This window comes from Ceratotherium simum, chromosome 38, assembly GCF_057802395.1.
Source record: "Ceratotherium simum simum isolate JZ-2026a chromosome 38, ASM5780239v1, whole genome shotgun sequence".
In the NCBI taxonomy this organism is placed as follows: domain Eukaryota; kingdom Metazoa; phylum Chordata; class Mammalia; order Perissodactyla; family Rhinocerotidae; genus Ceratotherium; species Ceratotherium simum.
Window position 1 is genome coordinate 8,396,679 of NC_141937.1, and position 22,167 is coordinate 8,418,845.

The 22,167-nt window shown below is 46.0% G+C and overlaps 1 protein-coding gene across 1 annotated transcript in view; it reads right to left on the reverse strand.

Moving 5' to 3' along the window:
- Positions 1-22,167, reverse strand: part of IGF2R (insulin like growth factor 2 receptor) — a 117,392-nt gene that overhangs the window by 78,695 nt on the left and 16,530 nt on the right. Inside the window, exons 2-5 of the mRNA XM_087425066.1 lie at positions 17,668-17,807; positions 8,278-8,402; positions 6,347-6,445; positions 1,087-1,219 (exon numbers count right to left, since the gene is read on the reverse strand). Of these exons, the coding sequence (XP_087281192.1) occupies positions 1,087-1,219; positions 6,347-6,445; positions 8,278-8,402; positions 17,668-17,807 (497 nt within the window). The remainder of the gene's footprint in view (positions 1-1,086; positions 1,220-6,346; positions 6,446-8,277; positions 8,403-17,667; positions 17,808-22,167) is intronic.

Below are 22,167 nucleotides of genomic sequence, written 5' to 3' on the forward strand. Positions count from 1 at the left end.
CATTAAAAGCTGTCCTTGGAGAACAAAAGAATAACTTTAACTGACACAAAAAATCTAAAACTATCACTGGTCGCTTTTGGTGAGCCATGTATGTGGTATATTCACTTTTTAAAACTGTTTAGAAATAATAAACAAAAATGGTATATAATACAGACATACAATTTAAAGAATAATTATAAATTAACATTCATGTGCCTACTACCCATGTATTGATTTTATATTTAAAATTTTTTCCAAACTTTTCTAAGGCCAAAGTCCTCTGTACTACGTGAGAAAAAGGAATGTAGGAAAACACTAAAAATGATCACTTTATTAGTTAATTCCAGGCAAAATTTACTCATGATTTTCACTGCTACCACAGCAGAAAGACAAGTCCTGGCCGCCGGGACTAACAACTCATAGCCCTTGGAGGGAACATCAAGCTAGATTTTAGAAATCACTGATAGAACATGCAAAGGCGTAGTAAAACTTCTTGTGACCCTTTTTAGATAAAGACCATTTACAGCCTTCAGTTAATTTAGCAAAGACACCCAAGGTTCCTGCACCAGTTCTGGCACCTACGGAGAAAGCCAGGCAAGAAGTCAGCCTGGGTTGAAATATGCATCATGGCCAAGTGCCCGAGGCCTTTGGTCATCCCTTTCTCCCTTCCACCCAGCCTGCAAAGCCAAGGGACGTAGGTACACACAGCCAGCAAGAGCGACCTTCCTGACCACGGCCCCTCCAGGAACTCTGACTCCATTCTGCTCCAGCAGATCTCAGCACCCCAGCACACCCAATCAACCCATTCTCCTCTCCATCTCATGGGGAGTCAGATTTACTGCAGAATCTTGAAACCCAAAGTATCTGGCAGAGAGAACACAGTGGGACGGACCAATAGTTCGGATGGAATTTGCGATGGGATCAGAATTGACTGGGGGCCAAGGGGTCGGGATGTGCATAGAGAATATCTTTCATGACAAAAGCTTTCTTTGAGGGCCTCATCAGTGACATGCATCTTCAAATAGGAATATGGTGGGAGGGCAAAGATACTGAAGTCTCCTAGGAAATCCTTCACACCACCACCCCCACGCCCACAAAGATTCAGACCTATGTCTCTACAAACGTTGATGAAGAGAGACATGTCGGGGTCAGAGTCATCCACCAAGTAACCACCGCTTATCTTGATCAGTGGGTTTAAATCATGCTTCTTCAACTCTTCATCAAATGCATAGCATGGCACCTGGAAGAGAGGAAGAGAAAAAGTGAGTCTTCCACACACACCTTCTTGGGGCTAGTGGCTCAGCAAAGCCTATGACCAATGCCATATAACCTTGGTCTCCATTCCTTAGGGTCTCTATCAGGCAGTGATTGCCCTGATGACAGAAGCAGCAAAGCAAAGGCTGACAAGTGTTTCAGTCTTCCCTGTCTACACTCATTCCCTTGGTGATCTCGTGCATGACCTTAAATACCTACCAATGATTCCCAAATGCATGTCCCTAGTCGTGACCTCTTCCCTCAACTCCAGACTTCACAGCCAACCTCAGAAGAACTGTGTCTATGAACAGACTCTGGAGACAAAATGCTTGGGTCCAAACTCTGGTGAGACCCTTAATATGTCCATGAGCCAATCTAACCTCTGTGCCTCAGTTTCCTCATATGTCTAATGGGAATAATATTAGTAATTACTTCATACTGTTGCTATAAGGACTGAACGAGTTAATATATTTATAAAGCTCTTGGTGCAGTTCCTGGTAAGTTGACATAAGTGTTATTTGTTGTTGTTATTTACCACTGTCACTTGGATATAAAAAAGCATCTCAAATTTAACATATTTAAAACACGCTTTAATTTATCCTCCAAAACCTGCTCTTAACCCTCGTGCTCCCCATCTCACTACAGACCAATCATTCAGCCAGTTGCTCAGACATGACCTTAAGGTCATCCTGGACCCCGGACACTCCATACCCAAACCATTAGCAAGTCCTGTTGGGTCTACCTTCAAACCGAATCCTGAATCAATCAACTTCTCACCACCTCCACGATTACCACCATGGTCCAAACTGCCGTAATCTTTGCCTGCGACAATCTCTTTTAACTGGTCCCCTGGTTCCAGCTTACATGCCCCCTACACCCCCAGCCCATGTCTCCACAACCACCAGATCAACTCTTTTAAAATTACATAAGATCACATCACTCCCAGCTCAAACCCCCCCACAGCTTCCCATCAACTGAGAATAGAATGCCAGCTCCTCCGCGGTCTCCGACCTCATGGACCACTCCACACAGCCATGCAGCCTCTAGGTGCAGCCCAGCCCTGTGGAACTGGATGCTCCCTCCATCTGGAATGTTCCCTGATATCCACGTGGCTCCCTCTCACCTCACCCAGGTCTCAGATGAAACATCACCTGCTCAGTGAGGCCTTTTCTAACATCTTCATCTAAAATAGTGCTCTCCACCTCTCTCTGTGCCTTCCCCTGCCTCCTTTGTCTTCATAGCACCGACGTGTCTTACCAGGCACCGCCACCTGCTGACTTGAGTATACACTCCCTGAGGACAGGGGCTCTGTCACCGCTGTGGCCCTAAGCAAGTCTTGGGACAATGCCTAGAACCTAACAGGGGCTCATGAAACACCTGCTCAGTAACATACAAAGACAAGTCTCTCCTCTGGGCATCTAATCCACCCTTAACTGGATTCTAACTTATGACCACCCTCTCACCTCTATGAACTAATGGCCTCTTATGTTTAAAATGTCAAGGAACCCATTACAGTTGGCACGACCCTGTGCTTTAAAAGCTCTGCCTATCTGTGAAGGCAAAGCGTCCAAGCCCAGAGATGTGTCCAAGAGTAAAAAGGCCCTGGTCACCTAGTTAACACCGTCTACTGCTATGTCTTTCTTTGAAACACTCCTGTAAGTCTTAATTCCAAAATAATACACTGGTATCCTTTTAATCGCCCCTGCCAAGGAATATTCTAAAAATTCATGTTCTCTGCAATCATTTCAAAGTAGTTGGTTTCATCACTTTCTATGGACAATTTTCCTAAAATTTTGCCATTTAGACTGGTAGGTCTACTTACAAAAGTTAACTGCTTAATATTTAGCTTTGAAATGTTTCTTGGAAAGATGCTCTCACCCTGCAGGAATGCTCTGACCCACTAGCCCTTTTCCCCAGGCCTGCTTTCAGAGACTTCATGGAGAGCCAACAGATTAAATCAAATAGCTTGCACCTCCTCACAGCCCCAGGGGACACACGAACTCATTTCAGCCAGATCCTTAAAGCCAAGTCTCCCATGGCCTCCAACGCTGATCAGAGAGCCCGCTAACTGAGGAGGCTGGCACTTTCAGCCATGCCTAACGCTACATCCGCAGAAAGGCCATTAAAACGAAAGAAAGCTGTAACTGCAGACTGTGATTAGGGTCCACTGAAAAGTCACCACAGTGTCCACAACCCTGCATATCTAAAGCTTGCCATCCTCCAGCAAGATAATACATTAACTCGAGGCAGGGAGCAATTCGGCTGACGGGTTAGAACAGGAGACGAGCAGCACCTCTCCAGCTACAAAATGAGAGCCTGTGAAGGAAAGGGAGCAAGCTGGCAGAGGGCAGGAAGGGATGGGGGCCACGGCCGAAAGAACTGTAATTCTGAAACTAGCTCAGCTTCACCGAAAGGCCTGAGGGGTTTCAGTAAGCAAGCCCCACAGCTCAATGCAGTTAGCAACTTCTGGCCTCTCTCTACTCCAGGAAGAAACAGAAGACACGCCCAGCACAGTGCCTCACAGAACTGGAGCGTACATCGGAAAAACAGTCAAGGCTCCTGGGGAAAGTTCTGCTTCCTGCTCCACTGAGCCAAGCAATGGAGACATTCATAAGAGCAGGGATGAGGCCGCCAGGGACAGAGGGCCCCGCCAGCCTCACACACCACACACTGAGTCAACCTTGTTAACGGTGTATGGATATCAACCATATCTATGTCACTTTGCTAAGACCACTAGCATGCCAGTTCCGAATTTTCTGTGTTCCCAAAAGTGCTATGGTAGGGGACGTATGTCCACAAAGTTTTAAAGAAATTATTATCTAAATAACCCTGTCAGAATCCACCCAACAAGCATTATACTGGTAGTTTTAAAAGGCACTGTTTGGAGCTACCGTAATCTTTGCCCATCAAATCATTCTAAATCCAACAAAGCAAAACAAAAGAAAGGAGGAGACATCAGTAAGATGTGGAAATCAAGACCACACTGATACTAAATCAAATCTGGATTTTTCTTTTTTTAAGAAATGGTGAGTGTTTGCAAGTACAAAAAGCATTTAATTTTTGAAGTTATACCATAGCCTGTAAGGTGTGATCAGATCCTACTGAAGACAGAGAAAAGGGAATATGCCTTATTATGATTTGCCAACGGTGACAGCTCTGCTTTTTCAGAAGCCATCATGCTTTTCAGTTCTTCCTGTCTAATTTATCTGTACCTAAAGCAGAAATAAATTCAGGTCCTGAATATGGATATGCCCTCCATATCGTTAGTTTACGGGCTTGCTGAAAGCAAGAATCCTTTCAAAATGTAATCACATTCCTACTGTTTAGCCCACAAGAGGCCCTCAATAAATGAAAACTGAACGAATAAAGCCCAGCTGTCAACCAGATCTCAAGAGACGAGCATTGAGAACACAATGCAGCATTTCTCATGCATCTCTACATCAGCTCCTAAGAGACATTAAACGTCACCATTTTGAGAAAAACAGAGACTATACCTCCTCACTCCCACCCCAAAAAACACTTTAGAACAGGGGTCGGCACACTCGTTCTGTAAAGGGTCAGTGAGTAAATATTTTAGGCTTTGTGAGTTACATAGGTCTCTGCTGTGTATTCTTTGCTTTTGGACAATCCTGTAAAAATGTAAAACCCGTTCTTAAGGCTGCACAAACACCGGCCAGGGGCAGGATTTGGCCCACAGGCTGTACTTTGTGACTTCTGACCCAAAACACAAAGAAAACAGAAACAAGTGGCTATTTATTTATTGATGAAAGCAATTTTTCCATAGGTGACAGGAGACACAACTATCAGGTCAGCAAAGCAAAAGAAGAGGATGCTCAGTTAAAACAGGAAAAATGGGTATCAGTCTCGGGTTGAAGAATCAGGGCCCGCGGGAACAGGCGTGGGGCCTGCAGAGGTCTGGGGTCTCCAGAAGGCCACCCCTCTGCGGTTCTGAGATGCTTTTCTTGCCACTCACTGTGTCCTAGCAAACAGGTGAACCCAAGTTTTAAAATTTAAATTAGACACCATCTCCTAAATATCAGTGTCGTTGTAGTAGGCCTAACTCCTTCCACACTTGGACCTTTTTTCTCACTGAGCATTCCTCATGCTCTCCTTCATGCATTTTGCCTCTTCCATCTCCGTATCAAACTGTCTTCTTTTACAGATTGTCATATTTGAAAAATCAGTGCTAGTTTATTATTCAGAACTTGATTTGGTTTTATTTTTTAAAAACAAACATCTCTTTCGCCCTTCTTAAACGGCATGGTATTAGGCCGTCAGTTGAAAATGACTGATTACTCCCTTTTGTCAGTTCCTAGCGCCTAAGAGAGTGTTTCAACTCAACTCTTCAGAACAGAAACCTAATGGAGAACAGTGAGAAGAACCAATCCACAGAGACTGTAGTCTAGGTGAGCACAGGAAACCATCTTTCAGACCCAGGGTGGTGGGAACAGTGAGAAGAACCAATCCACAGAGACTGTAGTCTAGGTGAGCACAGGAAACCATCTTTCAGACCCAGGGTGGTGGGAGGGGAGAGGTGTTTGAGGGAACCGCTGTCTGCTCCCCTCCATTGCCGGGGAAAGCCATGTGGCAGAGCCAGCCTCAGAGCCTCAAAGCAAGGGAAGAGGATGCTGCATTAAATTGCCAAGAATGACTTGACCCAATGTCAGAGAAAGAGTTAAAGTAACGATAACAGTTATCTGGTCTCTGAGGTCAGCAGGCAGAGAGGTGAAGGGCTTAGGGACAGTTGGCCTGGATCCAGAAGCCAGCCCATGGCTGAGCAGATGGCACCTGCAGGTAATGAATAATCTAAACCCAAGCTCGACCACAGTCATTAGTTACTGAGTTACACAGCACCAGAAACCAAGAAGTAATTTGCCTTAGATTGGTGAGCCATCCTACTTCCAATCACGTCCTGCGATATTTTAAATGCCCTGTCCTAAAAATAAGAACCACCCAACATCGTTTCAACAATTAAATCACGTGGTATCTCTGCTCAAATGGAGTTTGAAAACTGAAAAATGTTTCCACTCCAAAAGATCTGTGTCAGTATTTCAAATCTTAAGGGTCCCAGAATGCACTTCGCAAGCCTGTAACCTTGAAGTCCCCTTGTCACCTCTTTATTAGCTTTAAAGATGTCTTTCTTGCAGGCTGCAGTAGTCCTCCACTCGAAGTAATGCACACAGTCTGCTGCAGTTACAAATTCAGGAGTTCCCTATTCAAAACAATAAAAATAAGTTACCATGCTGCATACTGTAAAGTTTTCTTTTTTAAAGTTAAAACAGTAAAGCTTAATGAAAAATTTTAAAGTAGCAAAGCAGGGTGAGGAGGGGGGTGGGCAACGCAACTGTTTTAGTTAAACGAGGTCATCAGGAAGTTCCCAAACCCAAAAATTCTGAGACAAAAGCTTCGTGAAATCACGTTGGAATTCTGGCATAATGGGTCCCCAACTGTTCCACTGCCCCAACTATGCAAGTACAGTAAATTCATGGGACGTAATCCTCAGTCTCCTTGCAGTCTCCAACTCCAAATGTTCTCTAACCAATGCCAACAAACCAAAGCCAGAAAATGTGACCTCACGCATCCTGTAAGCCGAGGGAGGAGGCCCATCTGGTCCCGGCTGAGTTTGTACACCAGCCTTGCTCCAGACGCCCCCACACACGAGGGCAGCCCCTCCCGACACACTGCGACCAGGGCTGACTCCAAACTGGTCACCACAGCATTGCTGGGTGACACATGACACGGCAGGAATTTACCTCTACACGCCCATGTGCAAATCTAAGAGGTTCCTCGAAATTCTGGTTCTTGTGCGGTGAACACAGAATTCTTGGAGGAAATTAGTTAAAATTAAAACAGCAGCTGGCTTATTCTGTAACACAGATCTCCATATTTCATACCGCTGCAGACAGATTTTTCCCCCAAAGTTTCAACATGGACGATAGTGCAATTGATGGGCTGGTCCAAAATTAACAATATAAGCTCTATTTTTTAAGTTCTTCAGATGAGACATTACCGGCCTGAAGATGCAGCAGTCACAGCACCAAATTCTTTTTTTTTTTTTTTTTTTTTTTGTGAGGAGGACCAGCCCTGAGCTAACATCCAATGCCAATCCTCCTCTTTTTTTGCTGAGGAGGACTGGCCCTGGGCTAACATCCATGCCCATCTTCCTCCACTTTATATGGGACGCCGCCACAGCATGGCTTAACAAGCGGTGCGTCGGTGCACACCCGGGATCCGAACCGGCGAACCCCAGGCCGCCACAGTGGAACGTGTGCACTTAACCACTTGTGCCACCGGGCCGGCCCCTCAGCACCAAATTCTAAAATCACATTTTAAAGGAGTCTGGTAGGCACGTGAGTTTCACTCAACCTGATTTTTCTAAACACTTAGGTTCTTTCTCTAGTTTGAGAATATTTATAGGATTTGTACACAAACTGCTTTACCTAAACGCTAGCAATTATTTACTGGAAGTCCCTTTCTAAATACTAAAGATTAAAACCAAAAAGTCACATAAATATGCAGAGAGTAAGAACAAGCATCATGCTTTAAATAAATATGTCCCCTTTCAACACTAGTGATACCCTAAAAGGTTAGGAACCCCATTATCCACTGGCCAAGGCTTCTCCTAGATAGATGTTGGTCTCTCCAACTTAACGTAAATGAGGAAAGAAAAACATTAAAAAATAAACACATTGCTCTAAAAACTATCAAAATAAAATGCTGGGAGAAGAGGTTTTAGAAAGAAAAAAAGTTATGCCTGCAACATAAACATTAAACAGTGCTCTGAGTTGAAACACACTAATCACCTTGAATTGTAGTTTTACATAGGATGTTGGTCAAGTTCCACTTAGCGTTATAACTATAGGCTTAGGATTTGTTTACTTATTGATTCTTAATGCCAATGGTGATTTGGTTGGGTTTCTGCTTGTTTGTGTTTTTAATTCTGCTCAGTTGTTCTTCCTGGAATACCACTTACAGCAAGAATGCCCAAGGGGCAAAAATTGTTAACAAAAGAAAAGATGATAAAGTGACTCTGTGTGGACTCACCAAGGTCTTCCCACATAGGAAGGTGATGCTACTCTGGAAGTGGTGATTCGTGCTTTTCGGCTCACAGCTCGCCGTTGTGTTGAATTCCAGAAGAGATCTGGTTGCGTTTTTCAAACCAGAGTCACCTATTTGGAGAGGAAAAAGCATAAACAAGCTATAGAACATTCATAATCGTAAAGCTATTTCCAAGCATAAGCAAATTAAAAGTGGTGCTATAATTCATCTGAAAGCTTATAAACTTACAAACTGTCCCTTCCCCAGAATTCTCCATCTCAGGAATGGCATCCTCATCTGCCTAGCTGGTCAAGCCTCAAACACATTACAGAGTCCCATCTTTCTCTCATCTACTACATTCAATACATCAGAAAGTTCTCTTGGTTCAACCTCCATCTCAAATCCGTCCACATCTCCCCATCTCCGTTACTACTAAAACCACTATCATCTCTCACCTGTACTCTGGCAATAGCCTCCTAATTGGTCCCCTTGCCTCCACTCTTGTCTCGTCCCTCACCATCCCTTTCCCCATGCATCTTGCACCAGGGAAATCTTCAAAAAATAAATCAGAATATACAACTTGGCTGCTGAAATATCACACACGCTATGAAATCAAAATTTTTACAATGGCCCAAAAGTAGGTGATCACGTCTCAGTTTGCCTAAGATATTGTAATAATCCAGAACAAAAGTTTATACAGTATCAACATGATGGTAGTTGGCATACCAACAGAAAAACTGACAGACTAGAATACAGACCAAGGGACATTCGTGTGAATCAAACTTTGAAGTATGACAGAGGTAATGTATCAGATCAGTGGACAAACAAGAGACTGTTTGATAAATGGAACTGAAAACAAAATGGCAATCCATACGGAAAAAAGATAAAATTGGATCCCTACCTACCACTGTATACAAAAATCAACTCTAAACAGATTAAAGACGTAAACATCAAAAACCAACTTCAAAACTCTTAGTAGAAAATATAATTATCTTTTAGATCTTAATGTGGGAAAATATTTCTTAAGACTCAAAAGCATTAACTACAAAAGAAACCCAATAAATTTCATTTACTAAATTTAAAAGTTTACAGTCATCAAAAAATACCTTAAGGAAAACAGAAACAAGTTATAAACCTGGAGATACACAGAGCTGGCAAAGAACTGGCATCAAGAATATACACACTCACACAAAAAAACAAAAAAAATTTTTTTTATAATTCTAGGAAATAAATGAAAATAAATGACCTCTGACAGAGAGCACACAAAAAGGAGAGAGAAGGAGAAACCCACACCTAGTCACGTTGTGGTGAATTTTAATATCAAAGGCAAAAAGAAAATTCTAAAGCTTCTAGAGAGAAAGGTCACATGCAATAGACAACCCAATATAAAATGGACAAGACACGATTTGACAAATAGAAGACATATGTCGATAAAGATATGAAAAGATGTTCAACATCACTGGTAATCAAGGAATTGCAAATCAAAACCACATGACACACCAATTACAGCCACTCCATTGACAAAAATTAAATACCAAGTGTTGGAGGAGAGATGGTCCAGAGCTCTCCTGTGTTGCTGGTGGAGCGTGAACTGGTACAACCACTACCGAAGTCAGCATGGCACACATCCTAAAATTGAACATTCACGTACCCTATGACCTAGCTATCCAACTCTTACATACAGAAAACCTTGCACATATACATATAACAAAAAACATGTGAAAGAATGTGAACATGTCGTGTTCTTCACACTAGAAAAACCTGGATACAACCCCAACGCCCAGCAACAGAAGAGGGAATCAGTTAACTTTGACAGATCCCCATGATATTATGAGTTAGAAGAAATAAACCACAGCGAAAGATAACAATTCGGTTGACTTTTAGCAGTATAATATTGCTGTTACCACTTACGTCCCAAAAACTTACACATAGCGTGATATACATTTTCTGTTAAAAAACATCGCATACACACACAGACTTTTAAGACAGAAACAGAGACAGAGGGAGAAAATTTAAATACAGGATGTGGGCTAATGATCACTTCCAATGAAGAGAGACAGAGGGATGGGGGAACACACAGATAGTAGTTACTGTCAGGTTCCTAGATTTTGTTAGAGATGGTGTTCATTACATTATCCAAAACGACTAATTAAAAAACAAAAAGAAAAAGGTTAGCCCATGGATTAGTGATGAGTGCATATCATGAACTCAGAATTATAACTGGTCCAATTTGATACAAACACCTGAAATCTTTAAAACAAAAAAACAGAAAAAAAAGAAAAAAGTGGAGAGAGGTGGGAATTAAGATGCCAATGGGGATGAGGTAACAGGTTTCAGAGCTGCGCCCACAGCACCGGGCTGACAGTACGCGGTTCTTTCTCCTGCCTGCCTAAGTGCACAGGTCTGCAGGAATCATCCTTCTCTGCCTCAAACTCCAGGGGTCTGTTCGAAAACCTTTTTCTCGGCCAAGAGGGTGCAGAAGCCCTGCCGAGGCTCCGGGACCAAGGACAGCGCCCGGCGGACAGCGCTCTGGCCCCGCCCACAGCGGGTGTGTCCGGGCCGGGAGACGGGGCGGGGACTCTGCGCCCCTGCAGCGCTGCGCTCCAGGAGACACGGAGGGCGGGCGGGAAGCGGCGCGCGCTGCGGCCAGAAGGGGGCGCTCCCGGGCCGCGGCCCCCCCACCTTGAAGACCCTCCCCCACGTCTCCTGTCCCCCCACACCGCGGCCCCTTCCGGCCCTGTGCCCAGAGCTGCCGGGGGCTCCCCGTAACTGCTAGGCCCGCCCTGCAAAGGAAACGAGGAAGGCCCTGGCCGCCGCTACACGGGGCACTGGCATCCCTCAGCGCCAGGCCTCATCGGCATCGCGCCCGCCCGTCCACCTCGCCTTCTTCCTCTGCCCGATCCACCCCGCAGCCGCGAGCGGCTGCCGACCCGGGCATTCGGGGAGAGGCCGCAGCGAACCGCGGCAGACAACCGCGGCAACCGGCCAGCCTGGCCGTCCTCCCCAGACGAGAGCCGGGCGAGGACTGCGGGGCGGCGGCCAGCACGCCAGGCCCACGGCCAGCTCCCGAGGACGGCGCCAAATGGGCTGGGCCGCGCTCGCCGGGCCCGCCAGACCGCGCCGGGTCCTCCAGACCGCGCGCCGGGCCCGCCAGACCACGCTCTCCAGGCCGGGTCCGCCAGACCAGACCGCCCTGGCGGGGCCCCACCAGAGCAGACCGCGCCGGGTCCTCCAGGCCGCGCTCTCCAGGCCGGGTCCTCCAGACCAGGCTGCGCGCGCCAGGCCCGCCAGACCGCGGTCTCCAGGCCGGGTCCACCAGACCAGGCCGCGCTCGCCCAGGCCCGCCCGGCCACCCCGGGTCCTCCAGACCGCGCTCTCCAGGCCGGGTCCGCCAGACCGCACTGGGTCCGCCAGACCGCGCGCTGGGCCCGCCGGACCGCGCGCTGGGTCCTCCGGACCGCGCGCTGGGCCCGCCGGACCGCGCCAGGCCCGCCAGACCGCGCGCGCCAGGGCCTCCAGACCGCGCTCTCCAGGCCGAGTCGGCCAGACCAGGCCGCGCTCGCTGGGCCCGCCAGACCAGGCCGCGCTCGCCGGGCCCGCCAGATCGCGCCGGGTCCTCCGGCGCGCGCCGGGCCGCACGCGCCAGGTCCTCCAGACCGCGCTCTCCAGGCCGGGTCCTCCAACCCAGACCCCGCGCGCCGGGCCCACCAGACGGCGCTCTCCAGGCCGGGTCCGCCAGACCAGGCCGCCCTCTCCAGGCCAGGCCGCGCCGGGTCCTTCAGACCCTGCGTACCAGGCCCGCCAGGCAGCGCTCGCCAGGGCCCGCCAGACCGTGCCGGGTCCTCCAGACCGCGCTCTCCAGGCCGGCTCCGCCAGACCAGGCCGAGCTCGCCCGGGCCCACCAGACCAGACCGCACTGGCGAGACCCCACGAGACTAGACCGCGCCGGGTCCTCCAGGCCGCGCTCTCCAGGCCCGGTCCTCCAGGCCAGGCTGCGCGCGACAGGCCCACTGGACCGCGGTCTCCAGGCCGAGCCCGCCAGACCGGGCCGCGCTCGCCTGGGCCCGCCAGACCAAACCGCGCTGGCCGGGCCCGCCAGGCCGTGGCGGGTCCGCCAGACGGCGCTCTCCAGGCCGGGTCCGCCAGACCGCGCCGGGTCCGCCAGACCACGCGCTGGGCCCGTCAGACAGCGCTCGCCAGGCCGGGCCCTCCAGGCCGCGCTCGCCCGGGCCCGCCAGACCAGGCCGCGCTCACCCGGACCCGCCAGACCCAGCCACGCTCCGCAGCCCAGGCCGCGCCAGGTCCTCCCGACCCTGCGCACCCGAGGGCCCGCCCGGCCACGCTCGCCCGTACCCGCCAGACCCGGCCACGCTCTCCAGGCCAGGCCGCGTCGGGTCCTCCAGACCCTGCGCGCCAGGCCCGCCAGGCCACGCTCGCCCGTACCCGCCAGACCCGGCCACGCTCTCCAGGCCAGGCCGCGCAGGGTCCTGCAGACCCTGCGCGCCAGGCAGCGCTCACCAGAGCCCGCCAGACCAGGCCGCGCTCCGGGCCTGCCAGGCCTCGCCTGCAACCCTCGGCGTCCGCGGCCGAGCCCAGCCGAGCTCGCAACTCGGCCTCGCTGAGGCTGCACGGCCTGGCCATCCCAACTCCGCAGGCGGCCTCTGGGCCCCTCGCGCGGCCGCCAGGCCTCCCCAACACATCGATCAGAGCCTGCCAGACAGGCAGACAGCCCTCTCCGTGCTAGTCACAGACGTGCTCCAGCACGTCTCGGTCCCACTCGCTATCCACTTTCCCTTCTTTATTGTATCGTGTCCTTCAATGCGTACTGTGCACATGTTATTTCACCAAATTACAAGAGAATCCTCTCTACCTATTTTTCCCTCCAGCTCTTGCCTCGTATTTCTGCTCCTCTTTATATTAACACTCTTTAAAAAGAGATTTCTATTCTTGCTACCACTGATTACCCCCTCAGATACTGCCCCTTGTCCCCTGTGCTGGCTGTTCCCCCAGAGAGCCATGTGACTCACTCCCTCAGCTCCAAGTCTTTGCTTAAATGTCAATTTCTCAGCAACACTTAACCCTATTAATATTCCTGAACACGTACTCTCCTGAGATCCCCCCAGCACTCCAGACTCTCCTTCCTTCTCTTTTTTACAGCATTCATCACATTGTAACATACTATTTAGCCAGTGTTTGTTTTTGTCTCTCCCACTCATTAGGATACAAGCTCCATGAGAAAAGGGATTTTTGTCTGTTTCAGTGACTGATTCATTCAAATATTTGTTATAAACAAATAAATGAATATTAAATGTTGACTGTTTTAAAATATAATTTATACATCTTTCTTTTAAGATGTCATCTAACCAAGAAAATCAGAATAAAATATACTAGAATTTATTGAACCATACCCATACATTTAGGCTGTTCCAGCATATCTGTCATAATTAACAATGCTACCAAAAAAAATTGTACAAAAATCTATATACGGTACTAAGTCCTCTACTGGCAAGATTTACAGAAGTAGGTTATGGGAATATATGTTTTAAAATTTCACAGATATTGCCAGACTATCAGAAGACACCATAAATGAGACAAAAACACGAATTATATCTAAAACTCAACCAGATTTCATCTTAAATATCCAGTAGAACTATACGGTTTTAAGAAAATGAAAGAATACAGGGCTTAAGAGGAAAAGATATTTTCACATCGTAATAGTCAGAGATGCAAAATTCAACCCACTGATCAACCTGGATGGCTGCTGTAGATTTCTGTGAGCGCACACAAGAACCAGAGAACACGAATATCGCCTGGAGTCAAAAGCCAGGCTCCTCAGAGTAAAGGAAGTCACTTGACACAACGGCTACAATCGGATTCACTGCACCCTACGCAAGCCACCAATAAGAAGCAGTCAGAATCCCAGGCGCTGGTGGTAAGTAACCTCAATCAACACTTCCCTGGTGGGTACATTACATCAGTTAAATGGGCTGGTAACAGGCTTCCTGAAGTGGATATGTAGCTTTAACTGTCAGAAAGATTACTTTAAAACCACAGTATTAACATTTGGGATGTTAGGAGGAACGTGAACATATTCGGTATTTTTACATCCTTGCAATGTTTAATGTTATAACTGCAATTCAAAGGTTATAACTGAGCCATTGATTTAGACCTGTGACACAGCATTAGAACATCTAAGAGAACGTCAGGTTTATCATATTTCTAAGCTTAAACTATTAAATTTATAAGAATTATTATTACTACTTAAAGTTTTAATTGTCAGATCAGACACCTGAAGTACTTTAAAAGGAAATAAAACTTCTAAAATGCATAAATCATTTTAAAATGTGGTATAGATGATTCAACTAGGTTGTAGATAGAACCAATGTTGTTCACAGGTCCCATAAAAAGGAGTGCAGAAGTCTGCTAGATTTATATACCTAACAATATCATTTGCCTAAGGAAGAACTGATTGGATGATTTTTTAAATCAAAAATAATGTAATATTGTTTAAACCAAAGTTGAAGTCTTAATATTCATTTCTAAGGACAAAAGCTGCCCTTATGGGCAGTATGAAACTCACATCAACAATTATCTTCCCAAAAGGGTTACAGACAACCATCTTCCCATAGCAATATGTGAACGTGCCCGTTTCTAGGCTCCTTGCCAGCACTCTATGATTCAACCATTTAAACCTCTGACAATTTGAGGAAAAATGAGATTTCATTACTGCTTTGATTCGCATTCACACCTGGCTTACTAATGAAGTGGTATTGACCATCCAAATTTCTTCTTTTGTGAATTGCCCATTCTTAGACTTCACCCTTTTTTTCCTGGGTTGTCTTTCTTATCATTTATTAAGAGAAGCTCTTACCTCCTCTAGATTATATTTCTATTTTACTAGGTTTTTTCCCCATGTTCTATTGTCTTTTTACTTTTAACTAAAATTACTTTGAAGGAGAAGTCTAACGCTGTTTCCTAACAGACAAAGAGCTTAATTGTACCCAATTTTTGGTTATACGTTAAGTTTTCATATATATTTGGATCTACTGCTGTACTAGCTCTTCTCTTCCTGTGATCTATGGGGAGCTCCAGATTTTGTAGCTGTTTTCAAAATTCACATTTTTCCTTTCTAGCACGTTCATAATTAGTTTCTCAGTTGTCCTTTCGGAGCCAGGAGTTCAGACTTGCCATCTTAGCTCTACAACCATCTGATATGACCCTGTGACTCACAGGACAACACAGCCTGGAATCAGCTCACAGGCTCTGGAGCTGGCCTGCCAGCATCCAAACCCACAACCGTACCACCTCTGGCAAACGGCTTATCCATTCCGTGCTTGGGTTTCTCCGTTTATAAAACGAAGGAAATGAAATCACCTACCTCAAAAAGTTGCTGAATGAATTCAATGAGACATTTTACTTCAAAACATAACGCCTGGCACATAAGTGCACGACAAATTTAGTTGTTATTTAGTTATAAAACTAGATTTATGATAATAAATTATACAATAGAAATACTGTATAACAAATTAGCCAGATTAGGTCTGATTCGCGATTATCTCTGTGCGAACACTAACGTCACTCTCACTCACATATTTTGCTCTTGAGCTGAAGGACAGGGCAGCACCTGCTGGTGCTGCAAGTGCACATCAATGGCCCCATTCTCTCCCTTTGGGAGTGTGAGGCCCCGGGAGAAGCATCTGCCGTGTGTCTGGGAGTCAAATGAGATCGGAAACTGCTGGTTTATATCACCGTCAACTTAACATAACTCAGCTTTTAAGTCACTAGTTACCTTTGGCCTCTCCCCTTTAACCAACCTCTCCTATTTCATCCAGCTTTCTAAAAGGCCCAGCTTTCTAAAGACACTTTCTAAAGATAAAGCATGTTATCACATCACCGCCCCGTTTACCATCACAAAGAATCTACAATAGATCTACTACCTACCTCGGAAAATAACTCTCCTGCCTGGCTTTCAGAGCCTACCTAACTTGGTCATTCTCAAATTCTGTCCAGCCATGCCCAGCCCACAAATCATCCTCCTAGTAACTTGTCTGCACCTGGTGTCTGCCTGTGTTACATTAAACTACCACAAACTAGAAGACACACTTTCATTAGCCAAAAATACTACAGTCAAGTATTATAACAAAGTCAAGAGAAAACTACTTTTCCTCTTTCTGCAAACCTGAGTCACGCTGGCTAGAAGGCCCACGTGCGGCCTCTCTCCATGATTCATCAAAAGATGGAAACCAGGAAACAGGCAATGTCATTTGCAAGTTTTTTAAGGATATCACAAAATAATAAAACTTGTCTGACCCAAGAGTTCAGAACCACCTGGTCCTTCTCACATCTCTATCCTGGGCCTCAAATCCCTGTCACCAGTGTTTTCAGTCTAGACAGTCTCCATGTTGGGAGAGGGGAAAACCAAACAGGAGTTGGGCCTCAACCGGCAGACATCACGAACTTTACTCTCCTACTCTAAACATTACTTTCTAAAAAGCCCTTTTCACTGCGTTTAGGAATTTCCATTTGAAATGACAGACGGAGCTACCACAGTAAGCCGGCCTCTCCCAATTCCAAAAACCTCCCTAGTATCCGCTTCTCGCTACCACACCGTCCCCTGTCACGTGCTGTCTCTGTTTCATGACTGTCCCTCACCATCAGACCTCACCATTCAAAGTGTCCTAGTCAAAGGTCACCACAGATATTCGCAACACCAAATCCCAGGACGACGCCGGCTGCTTTTACATCTGCCCTACGTCTCTCCCTTGCCCCTCTCCCACTCCATGTAACCTAGTAGAGCGGTCAGTCCACTTGGACTCGTCATCCTCACCAGAGGAATGGGATCGCGACCCAAAGGGAAGGCATTTGGGGAAATGAAATGAGCCTTAGGAAAGAAAGGTCTGCACTTTTTTCTCTGGGATTGGCTATTTAGGGCCATTTAATTTTACTGTAAGCCTAACACCAACGACCATCTCTGACCTAAAGTGATACAGACTGCCTAAGAATCAAACCACCACAGAAGAAGCAGAAAGATACAAGGAAGGGAAGGGGGCTGGGCACTAGAGGAAAAGTGGTCAAGGAGGGAGAAGAGTAAAGACAGGGTTTAAGAAAAACATGAGAAGGCAGAGCTATATGGGAAACATCCTTCTCTAGCAATAAATACACAGGTGCATAATTCTTCAAAATGATCAACCATATTGTATCCACTAGATGGAAGTAACCTAATTTAACCTCACAGTGGACATTTAAATTGTTACCACTTTTAACTTATAAAACATAAAATGTATATTATATATTATAAGCATATATAATCGTGTAGATAGCTATATATACATAGAGTCCTTCTGCAAACTTGGGATCATTCTGTTCATTCAGTAATTTAAGGGCAGTTTTACTCACCCACGGAATGATAGCTGTTTTTCTTCAAGTCGTGCATACAAACAGCACTTGACGGCCCACACTCGGTGATACCCACATTTCCACAGATGCTGATTTTATAAAGCACGTTATTTTTGGTATCAACAGCTTCCCACGTGTAACTAGAAAGGAAGAAAAATAATTTGTCACTGTCACTGATCTGCCAATAATTCAACTTCTCTCTAGTTTTACATTCAAGCCACATTTGCTTAAGATGACCACAGCCTAGAAGACCCACTTTCATTAGCCAAAAATACTCAAGTCAAACTATGTGAAGTTGAACAGAAGCCAGGGCAGAAACCACTAAATACCATCTCGCTCTGGTTCAACCCACTCTGAAGCCGCCTCAGGACTCTAGGATCATCAAAATACTTAAAACTCTACCATTAATTTAAGAACATCAACTCAGAGAAGTAACTGCTCCAGAATCATGTTGAATGTAAGATAGTAACCTCTCCAATCACAGTGGAATGCTGAAAAGCCACAGGACTGTTTTTAACTTTATTTTACTTAAAAACTAGTTATGGCATGAAAGACAGTTCTACTTCTGGTTTTACCTTTTACAGCTAGAGTTCAGATCTGAACTGATAAGGTGAAGTTGTGTAATGGGGCAATGATCTGATTTAAAATCAGACAAAATTGACTTTAGGTGGACCCACTGCATCAGTGGGTAATTGTTAATGAACCAGTCTGCATCCTTGGGACAAAACAATGGTTTGTCAGTTTTGTCAAAACAATTATTCTCAGTTCTCCACTCTTCCCAGAGACAGTGTTTTGTCCACTTTGTAAAAGGGGCATAATGTCCTCACCCAGGGTGGAGACAAGGAACGAGGAAACCAACTAAAAAGTCCCCTGCAAAATGCAAAGGTACTGTATTCATGCCACAGCACTGATGAAAGGAAGGGAGATAGACTAAATCAGAATTGCTTAGGCTCGGCCTACCCAGGAGTTGTGGAGGGCCTGGGGGTGAGACCTCGAGGTCGCTAGGCCCTGAGACCACCACCCTGATGACAGAAAGCACTCCCTCATGGAAGCAGCAGTCCACATCCCAGAGCTCCCCGTCCACCAGGCAGCAGGACAGCAGGGCAATGACTTGGCACAAAACCCAGGCAACACACTTCTCCCTGCTAGAAGCAGTCTCCCCACTGCCCTGTCCAGCAATGGAGGAACCCCAACAACGGGGCTGTTGGCAGGCAAGGAGCGCAGCATTCTCCTGAACCTAGGTCTGGGACCGATCAGATTCACCTGCTAACAAGCCAAGGGACACAAACACACGTCAGCATTCAGGCAGGTTGGCGTCCCCTGGAAGTTCTTACAGCCACTGAACTGCTAGAAACCTGAAAAACAGGCCAGTGTGCTTGGCGAGCGCCCAGCTTGGGGTGTCACCAGGCTCGAAAGCAGTTACAGTGAACTCAGCTTCTCGGTCAGTGACACCTCAGAGTTGTCTCCTAACTTAAGTCAGGCACAAGAAAATAACCCGAGTATTACCAGGCATGAGAAAGTCATCAGTAGAGGCACCAACAAGTACAGCAATGATCAAAAGAGACAAGAAGTCCCCGGCCTCCTGGAGTGTATATTCCAGGGGAGGACAGAAAAGAAACAGGTAAACAAATTCACAAAATAATTCCACCTACTAGTATCTGTGAGCTCTGACAAAAACAAAATAGCATAATGTCATAGGAAACAACCAAATAGCTACTTAGACTGGGAAGTCTTCTGAGCTGATCTTTGCCCTGGGACTTGAATGACAAAAAGGGGCAACCTAGAGGGCGATATGGTGGGAAGAATATTCCAGCACACAGACTAGCCACTGGGAGGTCCTGAGGCTGGAATGAACTCAGCACACTGGTGGGAAGGAAAGGAGGGCGATGTGGGAGCGAGGTGGACGAGGAGAGCAGCGGCAAGTGAGGGCAAGGCGCTGGGGACACCTGGCCACACAGGGGCCTTGCAGATTAAAGGAAGCAGTTTTGATTTCGTACTTGACGCAAAGGAAGGCCATTTGAAGACACTATGCATCTTTCTTTAAAATATTAAGTGTGGGGCTGGCCCCGTGGCTTAGCAGTTAAGTGTGTGCACTCCGCTACTGGCGGCCCGGGTTCGGATCCTGGGCGGGCACTGACGCACCGCTTGTCCAGCCATGCTGAGGCAACGTCCCACATACAGCAACTAGAAGGATGTGCAACTATGACATACAACTATCTACTGGGGCTTTGGGGAGAAAAGGGGAAAAAAAGGAGGAGGATTGGCAATAGATGTTAGCTCACGGCCGGTGTTCCTCAGCAAAAAGAGGAGGATTGGCATTGATGTTAGCTCAGGGCTGATCTTCCTCACAAAAAAAACAAACAAACAAATAAAATATCAAGTGTTTTTATTTGCAAAGTATAAGTAAAACTTTTCTATTAATTATGGTTAATTAAGGAATAACACTAATGTCTTATTCAGGAGCCATGACTAAGTTTTTCCAGGATACTAAACATCAAATTTAAAACCTTGGCAGTGGCATCATTAAAGTGTTTCACAATCCTAAGTATACGAGAGAGGTACATAAAGGTATCATTTTAGAATGAGTCAACCAGGAGGAATCAACTCTAAAGAACTAAAGAAATCCGCATAGGACCTACAATGCTATGCCTTGCTTAAAAACAGAAATCCACCGTTTTTGCAAAGGTGATATTTAAATAAGGTAAATGAAAAGAGTGTGTGTTTGGAGAGCAGAAAAGAGATGAAAAAGAGTAAAACGGGGGATGTTGTCCTGATTATCTGGAAATCAGGGTCTCTAAAAAGAAAAATGTTGCTCTATTTGATGTTATTTCTTTTCTCTATTTGCATTTCATATTTGCTTTGTCAAGATTTCTCAAAATGATCAGTGGTGATGGGAGTAGGGAGGATCCTCTGACAGAACTTGAGTGCTGGCTTTTTTCAGGGGGCTGATCTAACCACGTACCACAGGGCAGCTCCCTTCAGGCTGGTGCCTTCCATGCCCCTCACATACCCAACCTACAGCACTTGGGTGAAGAGCCCTTAGTCATATCACTTAAAAATGAAAGAATGGCCACGGCATGTCTCTAAACTACACCACCCAGGCATCTGCAGGCCATCAGCACTTAACACATTCTGATTCCAACAGACGTATGTCTGCTTTAAACCAGATGAACATGCCTGGCGCCCTGTATCATTAGGAGCTCAGGAATAATCATTCAGTTGAAACAATCTATGTGAAAACTCCTGGAGCATACTTCAAAAACTATTATGTATTTCGGTATGCACTCTAGTTAAACTGTCATTTAGATATGCTTCCACGAGCAGGAAATATTTTTTAAAGACTATTTCACAATAAACTTGAAAGTCATATAAATATCTGAAAGCGCTTTTTAAAAAAATCATGTGTTTGAAACTAGATGATTCTAGACTCTTTGCCACATGAAAGGCCAAACCACCAGAATGGCCTAGGCTGAAACCATTCTTTAAATTTATGCTGAAGTTTAAAAGCACCATGATCATATTCTAGAACCAGAGAATGGTTTCAGAAGCAATAAAAGTACTACAGACGCAATAAAATTTAATGATATCTTCGAGGAATAATAAACTTTTGTCCAAGTTTGTCCACTAGAAAATTCTCTACCTGAAGTGAACATGTACAGCAAAAACTAGGAAACCCAACAGTATGACTTATTTCACAGCCAAGTAAGACCATTTGGCTGAGATTCACAAAAAAGTCTACATTCAAGACCAAGCTGTTTGAGCTTATACCAGTAAAGACTTGAGAAAAAAAAAACTGATAGGAAAAAAATGAGACCAACAGATTAGATCAAAGAGAAAACTAAGCTGTAATATCAAAATTTAAAATTTTTTAGCAAGAAACAAAACCTCTGGAAGAAAATATTTGCAAGCTGTGTGGAAACGTAGTCCTCACTCATACACATACACAAAAATGTTTCTAAATATATGTGCTCTACCAGCATCTCCTACAGCAGGAGAAGTATGTACACCCAGTGGGCATTTGCTTGAAACTCTAACACTCCACGTCTTCTAAAAGTCACTATGGCTCTATGCCATACTCCAGCTCATCTGAGGGAAACAACAGGATGCAGGGAGGTGGGGCAGGGAAAACCACAAAGGTCCAAAGCAGCAGCTGCTGGTCGATGGGAAACATCACCCAGAAGCCCTGCCCACTGTCCCAGCCTTGCGAAATTCAGTTAATATCCTCGAAGGAGGCAGGCTAAGCCCGGTTAGAACTGCTCTTCTGGACACAAAACCATCTGTGCAAGAATCCTGGCTTTGAAAATTAGCAAATGCAAGCAAAATTCTTGCCATTCTACCTCATTTTCCAGAGTGCAAAATGTCCCTCTCCCGCTCTCAAAAAATCCAAGTTCATTTCAAAGCCAACCTGACAACTCTAGATATACACGAACACGAGTTAAGTCCCCCGGACCGCGCGCGGGGGCTTGTCCCCCCTGCATCCACAGCTTGACGCCAGCTCTT